The sequence below is a fragment of the Tachyglossus aculeatus genome, chromosome 2, assembly GCF_015852505.1.
Source record: "Tachyglossus aculeatus isolate mTacAcu1 chromosome 2, mTacAcu1.pri, whole genome shotgun sequence".
In the NCBI taxonomy this organism is placed as follows: domain Eukaryota; kingdom Metazoa; phylum Chordata; class Mammalia; order Monotremata; family Tachyglossidae; genus Tachyglossus; species Tachyglossus aculeatus.
The window spans coordinates 135197795-135213906 of NC_052067.1; the positions used below are offsets into that span (position 1 = coordinate 135197795).

At 45.2% G+C, this 16112-nt stretch overlaps 1 protein-coding gene and 1 non-coding gene across 2 annotated transcripts in view; both read left to right on the forward strand.

Annotated features, from left to right (window-relative positions):
- The window catches only part of LOC119942865 (RING finger protein 112-like), a 48550-nt gene extending 36112 nt beyond the window's left edge, over positions 1-12438 (forward strand). Inside the window, exons 10-12 of the mRNA XM_038763887.1 lie at positions 5580-5633; positions 9938-10021; positions 11223-12438. Of these exons, the coding sequence (XP_038619815.1) occupies positions 5580-5633; positions 9938-10021; positions 11223-11708 (624 nt within the window). The 3' untranslated portion in view covers positions 11709-12438. The remainder of the gene's footprint in view (positions 1-5579; positions 5634-9937; positions 10022-11222) is intronic.
- A 918-nt stretch (positions 12439-13356) lies between these two features.
- Positions 13357-13484, forward strand: LOC119924669. The gene has a single exon (XR_005449369.1). It is a non-coding gene; the product is annotated as a U6atac minor spliceosomal RNA (small nuclear RNA).
- The last annotated feature ends 2628 nt before the right edge of the window (positions 13485-16112 follow it).

Sequence of the window (16112 nt, forward strand, 5' to 3'; positions counted from 1 at the left end):
CCATACTACACTCCGCTGCCCAGATCATTTTTCTATAAAATGATCTTATTCTAAAAGCCCATTTCCTTTAACAAGCTGTCCCTGACTTATTACCAAATCCTTGAATTGTATAAGCTAAGCAGCCATTTTTCTCACATGTACATTTATTTATACCCATCCTCAGCACTTGTGAATATATATCTGTTCATTTGTACATTTTTATGGAATTTATCGAGCATTTACTATGTACCGAGAACTGTACTAAGCATTTGGGAAAGTGTAATACAACAGAATTGGAAGACATGCTCCCTTTCCACAAGGAGCTTCCAATCTACAGCAGGAGACAAACAGTAAAATAGATTAAGAATAGGGGATAGGGGAACATTTAATGATTAGAGTGCAGTAGAGTACATTTAATGATTTATTTTATTGACAAATAGAGAAATATAAATAAATAATGTGTCTGCCTCTGCCACGCAATTATAAGTTCTTTGTGGGCAGGGTATATACCACTTCTTTGTGTTATACAGTACAATGTTAATACAGCTCAGTGCACACATGGGAGCTCAATAAATACTATTGCTCCTAGTCAGCCAGTCAATCATATTTATTGAGTGGTTACCATTTGCAGAGCCCTGTACTAAGCGCTTGGTAGAGTACAACATTACCTTCCCACAATAAGTTTACAGTCTAGAGGGAAAGACTGACATTAATATAAAGACATTATAGATATGTATTCCTCTCCATCCCAACCGCTACCCTGCTCATTCAAGCTCTCATCCTATCCCGTCTGGACTACTGCACCAGCCTTCTCTCTGATCTCCCATCCTCGTGTCTCTCTCCACTTCAATCCATACTTCATGCTGCTGCCCGGATTATCTTTGTCAGAAACGCTCTGGACATATTACTCCCCTCCTCAAAAACCTCCAATGGCTACCGATCAATCTGCGCATCAAGCAGAAACTCCTCACCCTGGGCTTCAAGGCTGTCCATCACCTCGCCCCCTCCTACCTCACCTCCCTTCTCTCCTTCTACAGCCCAGCCCGCACCCTCCGCTCCTCCACCACTAATCTCCTCACCGTACCTCGCTCTCGCCTGTCCCTCCATCGACCCCCGGCCCACGTCATCCCCCGGGCCTGGAATGCCCTCCCTCTGCCCATCCGCCAAGCTAGCTCTCTTCCTCTCTTCAAGGCCCTGCTGAGAGCTCACCTCCTCCAGGAGGCCTTCCCCTTCTTTCCTCTCCCCCTCGTCCCCCTCTCCATCCCCCAGTCTTACCTCCTTCCCTTCCCCACAGCACCTGTATATATGTATATATGGTTGTACATATTTATTACTCTATTTATTTATTTATTTATTTATTTTACTTGTACATTTCTATCCTACTTATTTTATTTTGTTGGTATGTTTGGTTCTGTTCTCTGTCTCCCCCTTTTAGACTGTGAGCCCACTGTTGGGTAGGGACTGTCTCTATGTGATGCCAATTTGTACTTCCCAAGCGCTTAGTACAGTGCTCTGCACATAGTAAGCGCTCAATAAATACGATTGATTGATTGATTGATTGATGTATATAAGTGCTGTGGGGCTGCAAGGGGGAATGAATAAATGGAGTATGGCAGGGTGACAGAAGGGAGTTGAAGAAAAGGAAAAGAGGGCTTTGTCAGGGAAAGCTCCTTGGAGGATATGTGAGTTCAATAAGGCTTTGAAGATAAAGGGAGTAATTTTTGTCAGATATGAGGAAGGAAGACATTGCAATCCAGAAGCAGGTGGGTGAGAGGTTGGCAGTGAGATAGACAAGGTTCAGTGAAGGCTGGGCTGTAGTAGCAGAGAAGCTATGTGAAGTAGGAGGGGGCAAGGAGATTGCGTGCTTTAAAGCTAATGGTAAGGAGTTTTTGTTTAAGGTGGAAGTGGATGGGCAACCACTGGGGGTTCTTGAGGAGTAAGGAAACATGGCCTGAACATTTTTGTAGAAAAATTATCTGGGCTGCAGAGTGAAGTTTGGACTGGAGTCAGGAGAGACAGAAGGCAGGGAGGTCAGCAAGGAGGCTGATATAGTAATTAAGGTATGATAGGATAAGTGGTTGGATTAATGTGATAGTAGTTTGGATGGAGATGAAAGAGTGGATTTTTGTGATTCTGTGAAGGTTGAACTGACAGGATTTAGTGATGGATAGAATATGTGGGTTAAATGAGAGAGAGGAGTCAGGGCTAATGCCAAGGTTATGGGTTTGTGAAACAGGAAGGATGGTGGTGCTGCCTGCAGTGATGAGAAAGTTGGGAGGAGGACATTCATTCATTCATATTTATTGAGCACTTACTGTGTGCATATCGCTGTACCAAGTGCTTGGGAAAGTACAATACAGCAATAAAGAGAGACAATCCCTGCCCACAATGAGCTCACAGTCTGGGTGGGGGCAGGGGTGGGCTGGGGGTGGGGGGGAAGACATCAATACAAGTAAACAGGCATCAATATAAATAAATAAAATTACAGATATATACATAAGTACTGTGGGACAGGGAAAGGGGGGAATAGTAGTAGGAGCAGGTCAGGGTGACGCTGAAGGGAGTGGGAGATGAGGAAAAGTGGGGCTTATTCTGGGAAGGCCTCTTGGAGGAGATGTGCCTTCAGTAAAGCTTTGAAGGCAGGCAGAGTAATTGTCTGGCAGGTTTGAGGAGGTAGGGCATTCCAGGCCAGAGGTAGGACGTGGGCCAGAGGTCAGCAGCAAGACAGGCAAGATCAAGGCACAGTGAGAAGGTTAGCACCAGAAGAGCGAAGTATCCGGACTGGGTTGTAGAAGGAGAGAAGAGAGGTGAGGTAGGAGGGGGCAAGGTGATGGAAAGCTTTAAAGCCAATAGTGAGGAGTTTTTGTCTGATACAGAGGTGGACAGGCAACCACTGGAGATTTTTGAGGAGAGGAGTTACATGCCCTGAACGTTTCTGTAGAAAGATGATCTGGGTAGTGGAGTGAAGTATGGACTGGAGAGGCAGGAGGTTGGGAGGTCAGTAACGAGGCTGATGCAGTAATCTAGGTGGGATAGGATGAGTGACTGTATTAATGTGGTAGAAGTTCGAATGGAAAGGGTGGATCTTAGCGATGTTGTGAAGGTGAGGCCAACAGGATTTGGTGACGGATTGGATATGTGGGTTGAATGAGAGAGCAGAGACAAGGATGACACCAAAGTTATGGGCTTGTGAGACGGGAAGGATGGTTGTGCCACTTACAGTGATGAGAAAGTTCAGGAGAGGACAGGGTTTGGGAGGGAAGATAAGGAGCTCTGTTTGGACATGTTAAATTTGAGGAGGCAGGAGGACATCCAAGAGGAGATGTCCTGAAGGCAGGAGGAGATGCGAGCCTGGAGACAGGGAGAGAGATCAGAGGAGGAGGTGTAGATTTGGGTATCATCCGCATAGAGATGGTAGTTGAAGCCGTGGTAGTAAACTCCAAGGGAATGAGTGTAGATGGAGAATAGAAGGGGACCTTGAACTGAACGTTGAGAGACCCCTATAGTTAGGGGATGGGAGAGAGAGGAGGAGCCCGTGAAGGAGACTGAGAATGAACAGCCAGAAAGATAAGAGGAGAACCAGGAGTGGACAGAATCAGTGAAGCCAAGGATGGATAACATATTCAGGAGAACAGGAAGGTCCACGGGGTCAAAGGCAGCTGAGAGGTTGAGGTTTTATGTGGGAAGATAAGTTCCGTTTTAGACATGTTAAGTTTGAGGTGATGGGAGCATGTCCAGGTAGAGATGTCTTGAAGACAGGAGGAAATGTGATGCAGCAGAAAGGGAGGGAAATCAGGGCTGGAGATGTGAATTTAAGTAGCATTCACATAGAGGTAGTAGTTGAAGCCATGTGAGTGAATGAGTTCTCCAAGGGAGGGGGGTAGATGGAGAACTCCACAACATTTCCTGGATTCATCCCTTCTCCACCAGTCAAAAAGTGATGATGATTATGGCATTTATTAAGCGCTTACTATGTGCAAAGCACTGTTCTAAGCGCTGGGGAGGTTACAAGGTGATCAGGTTGTCCCACGGGGGGCTCGCAGTCTTAATCCCCATTTTACAGATGAGGTAACTGAGGCCCAGTGAAGTGAAGTGAACTTGCCCAAAGTCACACAGCTGACAGTTGGTGGAGCCGGAATTTGAACCCATGACCTCTGACTCCAAAGCCCGGGCTCTTTCCACTGAGCCACACTGCTTCTCTAGTGATACTTATTGAGCACTTACTGTGTTCAGAGTCCCATACTATACATTCTTGGAGAGTTAACAGACTTGATCCCTGCCCTCAAGGAGCTTTCAATCTAGTGGAAGAGACAAACGCTAAAATAAATGACAAATAGAAGGAAGAAATAGACACCAAAAATTTGCACACAAGTGCTACAAAGTGTGGAAAGGGTCTGAGTCTCCTAGTGCTTAGATCACTTGGAAATACTGAAGTGACAGTAGGGGGAAATAGGGTGGGGAAATGAAAGATAAATCAGGGAAGGCGTACCTGGAGGAAATGTGATTTCAGAAGGGTTTTAAGATGGAAAGAGCAACAGGAGTAAGTTACAGACAGAAGGGAGGGTGTGATCAAGAGATCAGCAGTGGGAGAAATAAGGACAAGGCACAGTAGCCAATCAATCAATCGTATTTTTTGAGCACTTATTGTGTTCAGAGCACTATACCAAGCACTTGGTATGGTATGATATGACACTATAACAGACATATAAGAATAATTATTATTATGGTATTTGTTAAACACTTACTATGTGCCAAGCACTGTATTAAGTGCTGAGGTGAATAAAAAACAAATCTGGTTGGACACAGTCCCTGTCCCATATGGGGCTAACAATCTCAATCCCCCTTTTTCAAATGAGGTAACTGAGGCCCAGAGAAGTGAAGTGACTTGCCCAAGGTCACACAGCAGAAATGTGGCAGAGCGAGATTAGAACCCATGACCTTCTGAATCCCAGGCCCGTGCTCTATCCACTACTGCCCACAGCAAGTTCACAGATACAGGACTTTACAGTTCAGAGGGATTTGGCTGGAATCTTTTCAGCAACGAAATAGTGAGGTGGTTTGACAGCTGTTGCAGATGACTGCAGTTACTTTTTTTGAAGCTGGTAATGATGTTGGCATCTTTGAGAAAGTAACATTTTAATAAATGAGAAGCGTGTTGCAGAGTGGAAAGAGCATGGGCCTAGGAGTCAGAGGACCTCGGTTCAAATCCCAGCTCTGCCAACTGGTTGCTTTGTGACCTTGGGTAAGTCACTTAATATCTCTGCACCTCAGTTTTCTCAACTGTAAAACAAGGATTCAATCCCTGTTCTCCCTCCTACTTAGACTGTGAGCCCAATGTGGAACAGGGACTCTTTCTAACCTAATTAAGTTGTATCTACACCAGTGGTTAGAACAGGGCTTGACATAGTCAGAGATTAATAAAATAACAACAACAAATAGGGCATTTTACTTAAAGCGAATTTTAAAGTTTGCCCAAATGTGTTTTTTTCCCCATTCAAATGGACGACCTGCATTAAAACAATGAAATAAAATGTAAAGAAAAAGATGGCAGGCATAGTAGTCATTGATTGATCTTCTTGTTACTTCCTATTCCTTCTTAGAGGGTGGTAGAAGACCTTAATGAGAGAGAATGCTACCTTGGATCTCCAGTACAGGTAATTTCTGTTTCTCTCTCCACTTTGGCAGTAGCTGAGGATGAAAGAATGCCTGGGCCCCCATCTTGACTGACTCCCCCCATCTCACCGCTCAGTCTCCACTGCTTGTATAGGTGAAAGCTAGAGGACTAAGCCCAAGCACCAATCTAAATTTAATCACTCTAGGTTCAATCTCTGAGTCTTCAATGCTTGAATATTGCCAGATGGAATTTTCATTACTAAGTGACTTTCCCACGAACCTTAATGGTTTTTGTTAACCTTCAGTTGGCCCATGCCCATTTTGACAATTCTGGGAAGCAGTGTGGACTAATGGAAAGCCACGGGCCTGGGAGTCAGAGGAACTAGGTTCTAATTCCAGGTCCACCACATACCTACTATGTGACATTTTCCCTCTTCATATGCCTCCTGCCACTCTGATTGCTCCTTAAACATCTGCGCCCTTTCAGCTACTTAGAGCGAAAGTTCTCTCCCCTCCCCTGCACCTCAGCCAGGGTCCATCCTGAACACGCTACTTCACTTGATCAACATTGGCTCAAGGGGCTCGCAGATATATCTGCCCTCTGTTTTGAAATGACTCTCAATTCTATTTCTGGCACATTGCATTCTACCTGGAAATCATGCCATACCATCCGGCGCTTAGTACAGTGCCTGGCATATAGAAAGCCCTTGTAAGCCCATCTCCTAGGCTGTGAGCCTGTCATTGGGTAGGAATTGTCTCTATTTGTTGCCGAATTGTACTTTCCAAGCGCTTAGTACAGTGCTCTGCTCAACGTAAGTGCTCAATAAATATGATTGAATGAATGAACAAATACCATAATAATAATTATTATTACCTCACTGTTCCTCTAACACTCTCCCTGCTGCCCATCTCCTCCTCTTATTTGAGGATACCCCAACCCTGTCCTGTGACACAGATATCCAGTAAATTAGTAAATCCTCAAGGCTTTGTTTGTATTGGACCTTACTGGAGCTCACCTCGAGGATCTGTCTAGCCCCAGCAGCTTTGGCCAGCGCCTTATCTCCTAGGGTAGACATGCTGTGTGGCAAAGGGAGTGCTGAAATACTCTGTCAAAGGTGCTGGAAGTGCCAGTGGCCATGAGAGACCAGAGACAGTAAAGAGGCATAGCTACCCAAAGCATTTCTATTCTTAAAACTTTCCAGCTCTCAAGTCTTCCTGCCAAACAGGGACCCAGCAAAGAGAGAAATGAGAAAATGAAGCCTGGGCCTGGGAGTCTGAGGACCTGGGTTATAATCCTGGCTCTGCCTTTTGCCTGCTGGGTGACCTTGGAAAAATCACTTAATTTATCTGTGCCTCAATTTCCTCAACTGTAAAATGGGGATTCAATACCTATTCTTCCTCCTACTTAGACTGTGAGCCCCATGTGGGACAGGGACAGTGTCCGACCCGATCAGTTCCCAGCACTTAGGACAGAGCTTGACACATAGAAAGTGTTTGACAAATGCCATAATTATTATTGCCGGTTTCCAGTGCTCCAGCCCCTCTCTAAGTTCAAGGGAAACTCTCTGAGCCCTGCTCCTTTCTTCTGCACTCTAATCTCCAGTATTCCCTCAAACTCTAGTGCCACTTCACTGTACTCTCATATTGATGGGGTTAGAGAAATGAGCCTCAGTTCCTCTCATCCCTGCCCAACCACAGCAAAGGGTAATAAGAACAGAAGCTTTGTTGAATGAAGAGAACTACTCTCAGCCCCGTTTTTGTTTGTTTTTATGGTATTTGTTAAGAACTTGCTATGTGCTATGCACTGTACTAAGTCTTGGAGTAGGTACAAGAAAATTGGGCTGTACAGAGTCCCTGTCCTACATGATGCTCACCGTCCTAATCCCCATTTTACAGATGAGGTAACTGGGATACAGAGTTGAGTGATTTGCCTAAGGTCACACTGCAGACAAGTGGCAAAGCAGGGATTAGAACCCAGGTTCTCTGACTCCTGGGCACGTGCTCATTCCACTAGGCCATACTGCTTCACATTTCCTTGCAAGGAAAGAGTAGATGAGAGCTTGCTGGCAGAGGCACGTTGGGCCTCTTTGTGGGCACTTACTTCCTCAACCCATAATAGTCCATCACTTTCCTCTTCCTTCTCCTTGCTCCATCCACATTTTACCTATCTGTAACCTCTTCTTTCACCTCGTCTTTATTAAATGATACATCACTTCTGAGGGGGTTTTAATTTCACGTGTCCCCTCTCAAAAGCCTTCTCAACCTACCACATCGTTCTCACAAGCCAAGCAAGCCAAGCCGAGAGAGAGAGGTGGGGACTGTAGAAGAGAGACCTTAGCATTTGAATACAGGGACTGACGTCATGTCATTGAAGGTCATAAGGAGGCATAGTGAGAACTATTTCCTATATTGAGGACATAGTGTGCGAAGATTCATTACCAGGCTGGAGGGGCTGAGGGATTTCGAAGAGAAGACTTGGAGGGAACATAAGTAACGCAAGATCATAAGCAATTTAACCTGAATCAGACTCATAAACCTTCTAATCTAGTAATAGAGATGTCCTTTGGTTCTACGGCAACAGTAAGTGCTCAATAAATACAATTGAATGAATGAATGAACATTGACCTAGTCCAGCACTGTTTCTCTAACAAAGGCATCACTGAACACTTGGAAGCTTAGTGCGATGGTTGCTTTCCTGGGCAGCCACCAGACAGCTCCTTACAGGAATTAGAAGAGAGATAAGGGTGATTGGAAGCAGATAAAAGTATTTTGGAAGATATGCGTGCTTTAGGGCTGCAGATAATAAACTTAGGAAGAACAGCAGTCATTTATCAGAGAGAGAAAAAGGGAATGAGGATGAGAATGAGGGAGTGTCTTTGACTCATCTCTTTCATTCAACTGACATATTCAATCGGTCACCAAATCCTGTCAATTCAACCTTTACAACATTGCTAAAATCTTCCCTATCCTCTCCATCCAAGCTGCTACTATATTGATCCAAGCACTTATCATATCCCACCTTGACTACTATATCCGCTTCCTTGCTGATCTCCCAGCCACTTGTCTCTCCCCACTCCAGTCCACACTTCACTCCACTACGTGGATCATTTTTGTAAAGCGATGTCCTGTCCATGTCTCCCCACTCCTCAAGAGCCTCCAGTGTTTGCCCATCCACCTCTGCATCAAACAGAAACTCCTTACCATTGGCTGTAAAGCACTATGAGAGTGGCTTAATGGAACAAACCCGAGTTTGGGAGTCAGAGGATGTGGGTTCTAATCCCGGTTCTGCCACTTGTCTGCTGTGGGACCTTGGGCAAGCAGCTTTGCTTCTCTGTGCCTCAGTTTCCTCATCTATAAAATGGGGATTAAGACTGGGAGTCCCACGTGGGACAACCTGATTGCCTTGTATCTACCCCAGCCCTTGGAACAGGGCTTGGCACATAGTAAGTGCTTAACAAATACCAGAATTATGATTATACTACCTTTCCCCACTGATCTACAACAGCCCAGTCCATACACTTCCCACCTCTGATCCCAGCTTTCTTACTATTCCCCAATCTCATCTATCTTGTTGCTGACTCTTTTCCCACGTCTTCCTTCTGGCCTGGGTCACCCTCCCTCTCCATATATGCCAGGCCACCATTCTTCCCATCCCCCAACACCTTATTAAAGTCAATTCTCCTCCAAGAGACCTTCCCTGATTAAGTTGCCCTCTCCAGCTCCCTCTCCTTTCTGTATTGTCTCTGCACTTTCACCTGCAACCTTTGGGTATTTGGTATTAACTCTACCCTTAACCCCAAGGCACCAATATATAAATATTGATTATAGATTATATATTTTAAATTATTCATTTACATTAATGTCTGTCTCCCCTTCCAGACTGTAAGTTCATTTTGGACAGGAAATGTGACTCCTAACTCTGTTGTATTATCTTTTCCCAAGTGTTCAGTACAGAACGCCACATACAGTAAGGACTTAATAGATAGTGTTGATTGATTGATTGAATGAAGACTCACAGGAACCTGGAGCAGGGGTGAGGTTTGAAGGTGCAGAGAAGGAGGTGGAATTCTGATTTAGAAGTGAGGGAGAGGAGAGGAATGAGAAATATGGAAGAGTTTCCCCCAAGGAAGTCAGGGAGGGAGGATATTAAAGGGTGGGAAGAGAGCTAGGGGAGGGAGTTGAACCTGTTTGAATCTGAAGATTCTGCTAGAGCAGCCCGTTGTGGTCAGTGCAGATCAGGGTGGAGGGTGTCCCAGAATTTGCCTGCCTCCCCAGTTTCTCACCCCCAAGCCCCCATGTAACCATCAGATCCCAAGATTCATTGGTCTCTGTTGCCCTGATACAGCTGAGAAGAACCATCAAGAGATTGAAGAAGGAGCTAGAGATGGACAGAATCCTAAAGGAGTTTCGGGAATTTCTTGATGAAAAGGTTTGTTCCCATGTAGTAAATGCCTAAAAAACCAGGATGAAATTCTGTGGACCAAAGTCCAAGGTGGAGGAAAAGTGGAAAAGAGGCATTTGAGCACTTCAACAAGGAAGTGTCCAATAATAATAATAATAACTGTGGTACTTGTTAAGCACTTACTACATGCCAGGCACTGTTCTAAGCACTGGGGTAGATACAAGACAATCCGGTTAGACACAATCCCTATCCCATATAGGGTTCAAAGTCTTAATCCTCATTTTACAGAAGAGGGAACTGAAGTGCCGAAGTTAAGTGACTTGCCCAAAGTCACAGAGCAGACAAGTGATGGAGCTAGGTTTAGGACCCAGGTCCTTCTGACTTCCGGGCCTGTACTCCCTCCAGTAGGCCACGTTGTTTCTCAGCATCTGTAGGAAGCAGATTCTGGAGCAGTGGCTTTCCACCCAAAGTAATGAGGTCTAAACCTCACCAGAGTCCAGCCATGGCCCTTGATTTGGAAAGAAGACAATTCCCTAGAAACACCAATACAACTTGCCCCTCTGCAGCCTGGGGAAGCATATGCTCACGAGCCCACTCACCCATCTCTTCCTCAAGAAGAAAGGGTCCAAGAACCCTGGTATGACTGACTTCCAGTCCCTGGACCCAGGTGACTGCTGGTTTAATGTCCAGTGACTGCCCTGAGGGAAATCCAGGCCTGAGGACTCCTCTTCAGACAGTTTATTCCAGAAAGCACCCCTCTAACTTTTTCTCAGAGAAATGCTCAAACTCCATTCTTCTCCCCAACCCCAAACCTTTGACTCCACTGCCCCTTTTCTCTTCTCCTAAGCCCTGGAGTTAGGGAACAGTTTACCTGGATAAAAGTGTGTGTGTTTGGTGGAATGAGGCGGGGGAAGGGGTGTCTGAGGGTGTGCAGGGAGGTGTACAAGTATTTACAGGTAAAATGTAATGTGAGATGTCAGCATGATGGAATGCTGTTTCACTTTTGCTCCTTCTCACAATGTTCCTTGTTGTGTCCTATTCCCTCTGACCCTGCACCATCCATCATCACCATCCTGTCCAGCTAGAAATGGATCCTGGGATGGATGGAGAATTGTGTCCCTAGAATCCCATACTACCTGGCACTGTCTCAACAGCCAAGGGACTTAGTGGGATCTAAGGAGCTGGCTGGGTGTTACCTCTTTGACACACTCTGGTCTCTTCAACACAGGTGTCTTCTTTTGGCTGGTTCAGTCTGGATCTTCCCAGGTTGGAGCAAGATGTCCGAAGGGAGTGTGCTACCCTTTTGGAGAGATTTACAGCTTCTCTGCAAGGGGTAGAGGCAAGAGATGAGCTTCAGAAGGAACTAAAGATCAAATTGGAGGAAGTTGCGGAAACATTCCTGAAACAAGTCAGGGGCCGATTTTCAAATAAAATCAGAGCTGCCATTAATAGCTTTCAGGAATTTCTAAGAGGAGCAAAGCTAAGAGCAAGGAAAAACCTTGGAGAATCTGTAAGGATCATTAGGCAACGACTAAAAGATATTTTGCAGACTATCAAACGGACACCGGATGCAGTGTATTTATTATGTGCATTGGTTCTTGTGACTGAGATGGTCAGAGTGTTCCTGCCTCCGGTATGGTTAGGAATATGGCTTTTGGTATGTGCAGGGGGGTTAGCAGCTGTGTTTAGTTCCCATAGGAATGGGAGATACTGATAGGGTTTCTGGACAATGGTATTTTAAAAAGGATTTGTACTGGCATCCTCCTTGCTCTAGTCATTGCCGCCCTTTATGTCTAATCCCCAAACAGAAGGGGCAGGTTAGTCTGCTGAGGCCTCTGGGATGGCTAAAAAAAAATGGCTCGATGTGATTTCTTATCTGGTATTTCAACTCACACCTGGGTAAAGAGGAACAGAGAAGATGACTCCCTTTCCCATTCACCCTCTCCCCCTCACACACTCTCAGCTTTTAACTTAACCTGAAAGTCAGAAAACCTTACTCTTCTCTAATTCTTTGGATCCTTGGTGATTCATTCATTCAGTCATATTTATTGAGGGCTTACTGTGTGCAGAGCACTGTACTAAGCACTTGGAAAGTACAATTAAGCAACAAATAGAGGCAATCCTTGCCCACAGCTGACTCACTTGTCACCTTGGCCTTTAGTTTCCCCATTTGTACATAGGGACAATGTCTTTCTTCCATTCCCCACCTGCCTATGCAAATACTTTTGGTTCACTCAAGCTGAATTTCAAAATGCTAGCTTCAAATCCCCTTTAACTGGTGTTTGAGTCAGTTATCTTTTGGTAGCCATCCTTCCGTTTGAAAGGTTAGACTGCATACATGAGTGTGAGCGTGAAGTGTGCAGTTTGCACCTTGCACTAACAACTTGATAAGTTCTTCGGCATATTCATTCATTCATTCAATCGTATTTATTGAGAGCTTACTGTGTGCAGAGCACTGTACTAAGCGCTTGGGAAGTACAGGTTGGCAACATATAGAGATGGTCCCTACCCAACAGCAGGTTCACAGTATAGAAGGGGGAGACAGACAACAGAACAAAACATATTAACAGAATAAAATAAATAGAATAAATATGTACAAGTAAAATAACTAGAGTAATAAATATGTACAAACATATATACATATATACAGGTGCTGTGGGGAGGGGAAGGAGGTAAGGCAGGGGGATGGGGAGGGGGAGGAGGGGGAGAGGAAGGAGGGGGCTCAGTCTGGGAAGGCCTTCTGGAGGAGGTGAGCTCTCAGTAGGGCCTTGAAGGGAGGAAGAGAGCTAGCTTGGCGGATATGCGGAGGGAGGGCATTCCAGCCAGACAGAGATTTGCCATGCAAAGATACACCCACAGAGGCCCCAGGAGAGACATCTTCTAATAACAGAACATAAAAGAACTGTAATTGATAGATTAGGATAATTAGGCAGAAGAAGATGGATGTAACAGTCAACGAGTATAGTATAAAAAGCTGTGGAAAACTCCTGTCGCTGCTTCTCGCTGTTATCTAAAAGGGCGGCCCAGAAGGAGACTTTTTGGCTGGGAATGCCCGCACTGGTCTTAAACCCGTAGTTGGACTAAATATTGATTTGGGACTAATCAGCCCACAGTAAGAAAGTCTCAATGCCCCTCTAAATAGTGTTAGAGAGCTCATTGCCTCTGGTTTGAGGGCTTCACAGAAGCAGGATCTGTTGATGTTTATCTGTATGCTAATAAATCTTTTCTTACTGTGACAGTGAATATTGTGGTTTATTATGTTGGTAAAGCTGTGTCATGAACCCCCAGCACCCCATCCCTAATGTTTTCCAAAGACAATCCCAGAGCATTGGCCTGGAAGTCAGAAGGTCATGGCTTCTAATGGGTTGTATGAAAGGAAAGAAGGTTAACACTCCCCAGGAGAAGGATGGAAGAGGCCCTAGTGGCCTTTACAAAACATATATGGTTAAGGCATTGACACCTACTTCGTGGCAACTAGCCAAGCTTTCCTCTAGACTGTGAGTTCATTCTGGGCAGGGATTTTCTCTCTTTATTGCTATATTGTACTTTCCCAAGCGCTTAGTACAGTGCTCTGCACACAGTAAGCACTCAATAAATGTTCTGCACACAGTAAGCGCTCAATAAATACGATTGAATGAATGAATGAATAAATATGATTGAATGAATAATCCTGGCTCTGCCACTTGTCTGCTAGGTGACATTGGACAAGTCACTTCACTTCTCTGTGCCAGTTACCTCATCTGTAAAATGGGATTGAGACTGTGAGCCCGAGGTGGGACAAGGGACTATATCCAACCCAATTTTCTTGTATCCACCCCAGTGCTTAGTACAGTGCCTGGCACATAGTAAGCACTTAGCAAATACCACAATTATTATTATTATTATCTCTCTTATATATATTCATATATTCATTCAATGATATTTAGTGAACACTTGCTGTGTGCAGAGCACACTTAGGAAAGCGCTTGGGAAAGTACAATACAGCAATAAAAAGAAAACAATCCCTGCTCACAGTCTAGAGAGAGAGGAGACAGACATCAATACAAGTAAACAGAAAATTATATAGATAGTGCTGTGGGGGTGAGGAGGGGGAAAGAGCAAAGGGAGCAAGTCAGGGTGAAGCAGAAGGGAGTGGGAGATGAGGAAAAGTGGAGCTTAGTCTGAGAAGGCCTTTTAGAGGAGACGGGCCTCAGTAAGGCTTTGAAGCCGGGGAAGAGTAATTGTCTGGCACATTTGAGAAGGGAGGGCTTCCAGGCCAGAGGCAGGATATGGGCCGGGGTCGGCGGGAGAGACAAGCAAGATGGAGGCACAATGAGAAAGTTATCACCAGAGGAGCAAAGTATGCAGGCTGGGTTATAGAAAGAGGGAAGGGAGGTGAGGTAGGAGAGGGCAAGGTGATGGAGTGCTTTAAAGTCAATGGTGAGGAGTTTTTGTTTGATACAGAGGTGGATAGGCAACTACTGGGAATTTTTGAGGAGGGAGGTGACATGTCCTGAATGTTTCTTTCGACACATAATCTGAGCAGCGGAAGGAAGTATGTCCTGGAGTGGGGAGAGACAGGAGGTTGGGAGGTCAAAAAGGAGGCTGATGCAGTAATCTAGGTGGGATAGGATGAGTGATTGTACTAACGTGGTAGCTGTTTGGATGGAAAGGACATGGCAGATTTTAGCAATGTTGTGATATTAGAACAGTGTCGAGCGCTTAGAACAGTGCTCAGCACATAGTAAATGCTTAACAAATACCACCATTATTATTATTATACGTGCAGGCTATTCACATAAAAATTCAGAGGGGCACTTTTTCAGGCCCCTTGTCACTCATACGAACATAGCTCAGACACCAGTGGTTAGGAGGAGAAAGGGAAATCCAACTAGCACAAGCAGGATTTGCACTTGAGTTGTTTTTGCAGTAGTGGTAATGGTCTGCATCCATCCATACTCTCCTGCTCTGTGTCCCCTGGGTCCAGTGGCTTGTGTTGCATGACATCTGATGGGGGGATCAGGTGCCTCCTCTGGCCACCGAGCAGAATACCTTTGAGACTCAACAACAGCAGAGACCATGGTGACTTCATGGTGTTCATTCATTCATTCATTCATTCAATCTTATTTATTGAGCACTTACTGTGTGCAGAGCACTGTACTAAGCACTTGGGAAGTACAAGTTGGTAACATGTAGAGACAGTCCCTACCCAACAGTGGGCTCACAGTCTTGGAGACGAGGTCCAACCTGATAAAATTGTATCTACCCCAGAGCTTAGAACAGTGTTTAACACATAATTAACACAAAATGGCCTAGTGCATAGACCACAGACCTGGGGTTCAGGAGGTTGAGGGCTCTAATCTCGGCTCTGCCACTTGTCTGCTGGGTGATCTTGGGCAAGTCACTTAACTTCTCTGGCTCTCAGTTACCTCACCTGTAAAATGGGAATTAAGACTGTGAGCCCCATGTGGGACACGGACTGTGTCCAACCTGATTACCTTGGGTCTATACCAGCCCTTAGAACAGTGCCTTAACAAATACCACTTAAAAAAGAACATGTTCATACTTACTATTGAGCCATCTTTGAGTAGGTTCCCAGATTTGTTTAGTCAATATTTGGAGGATATCTTTCAAATTTTTGCCAAAAACCCCAAAACAATTGAAAACTCAACCTCCACCAAAAAAAACCCCGCAAAGAGGCAAAATACATAATTATCCTTTGCACAACTAGACAAACAGAAGCCCTGGAGCAGGGCATGGACAGGGCATGGAGAGGCCGGACAGTCTTTTCAGGGATTGGTATAACCTCCCTCAGTCAACTTCTTCTTCTCAGGGCAGATTTCAAGGTTTGATTGCAGCAAATGTCTGATGGCACAAAGGCCTCCTGCCCAAATGCCACCTCCAATGAGGAAAGACTGCTCCAATCCTGGGCTCCTCCAGATCCCAACTCCAGGAGCCGCATTGACCCATGCAACTGACCCAGTGTTCTGGTGTTGACTCTACCCCAGCTAGTCTATACGCAACTAGTTTAGCCAAATTTTCTGGGTGAAGGAATCTCACCACCAGGTAGTGCCTTGGGCAGAAGGGGCACAGCCCAGAAATGACTGTGGAAGACAGTGAGAGAGCAGGGTGAAAACAA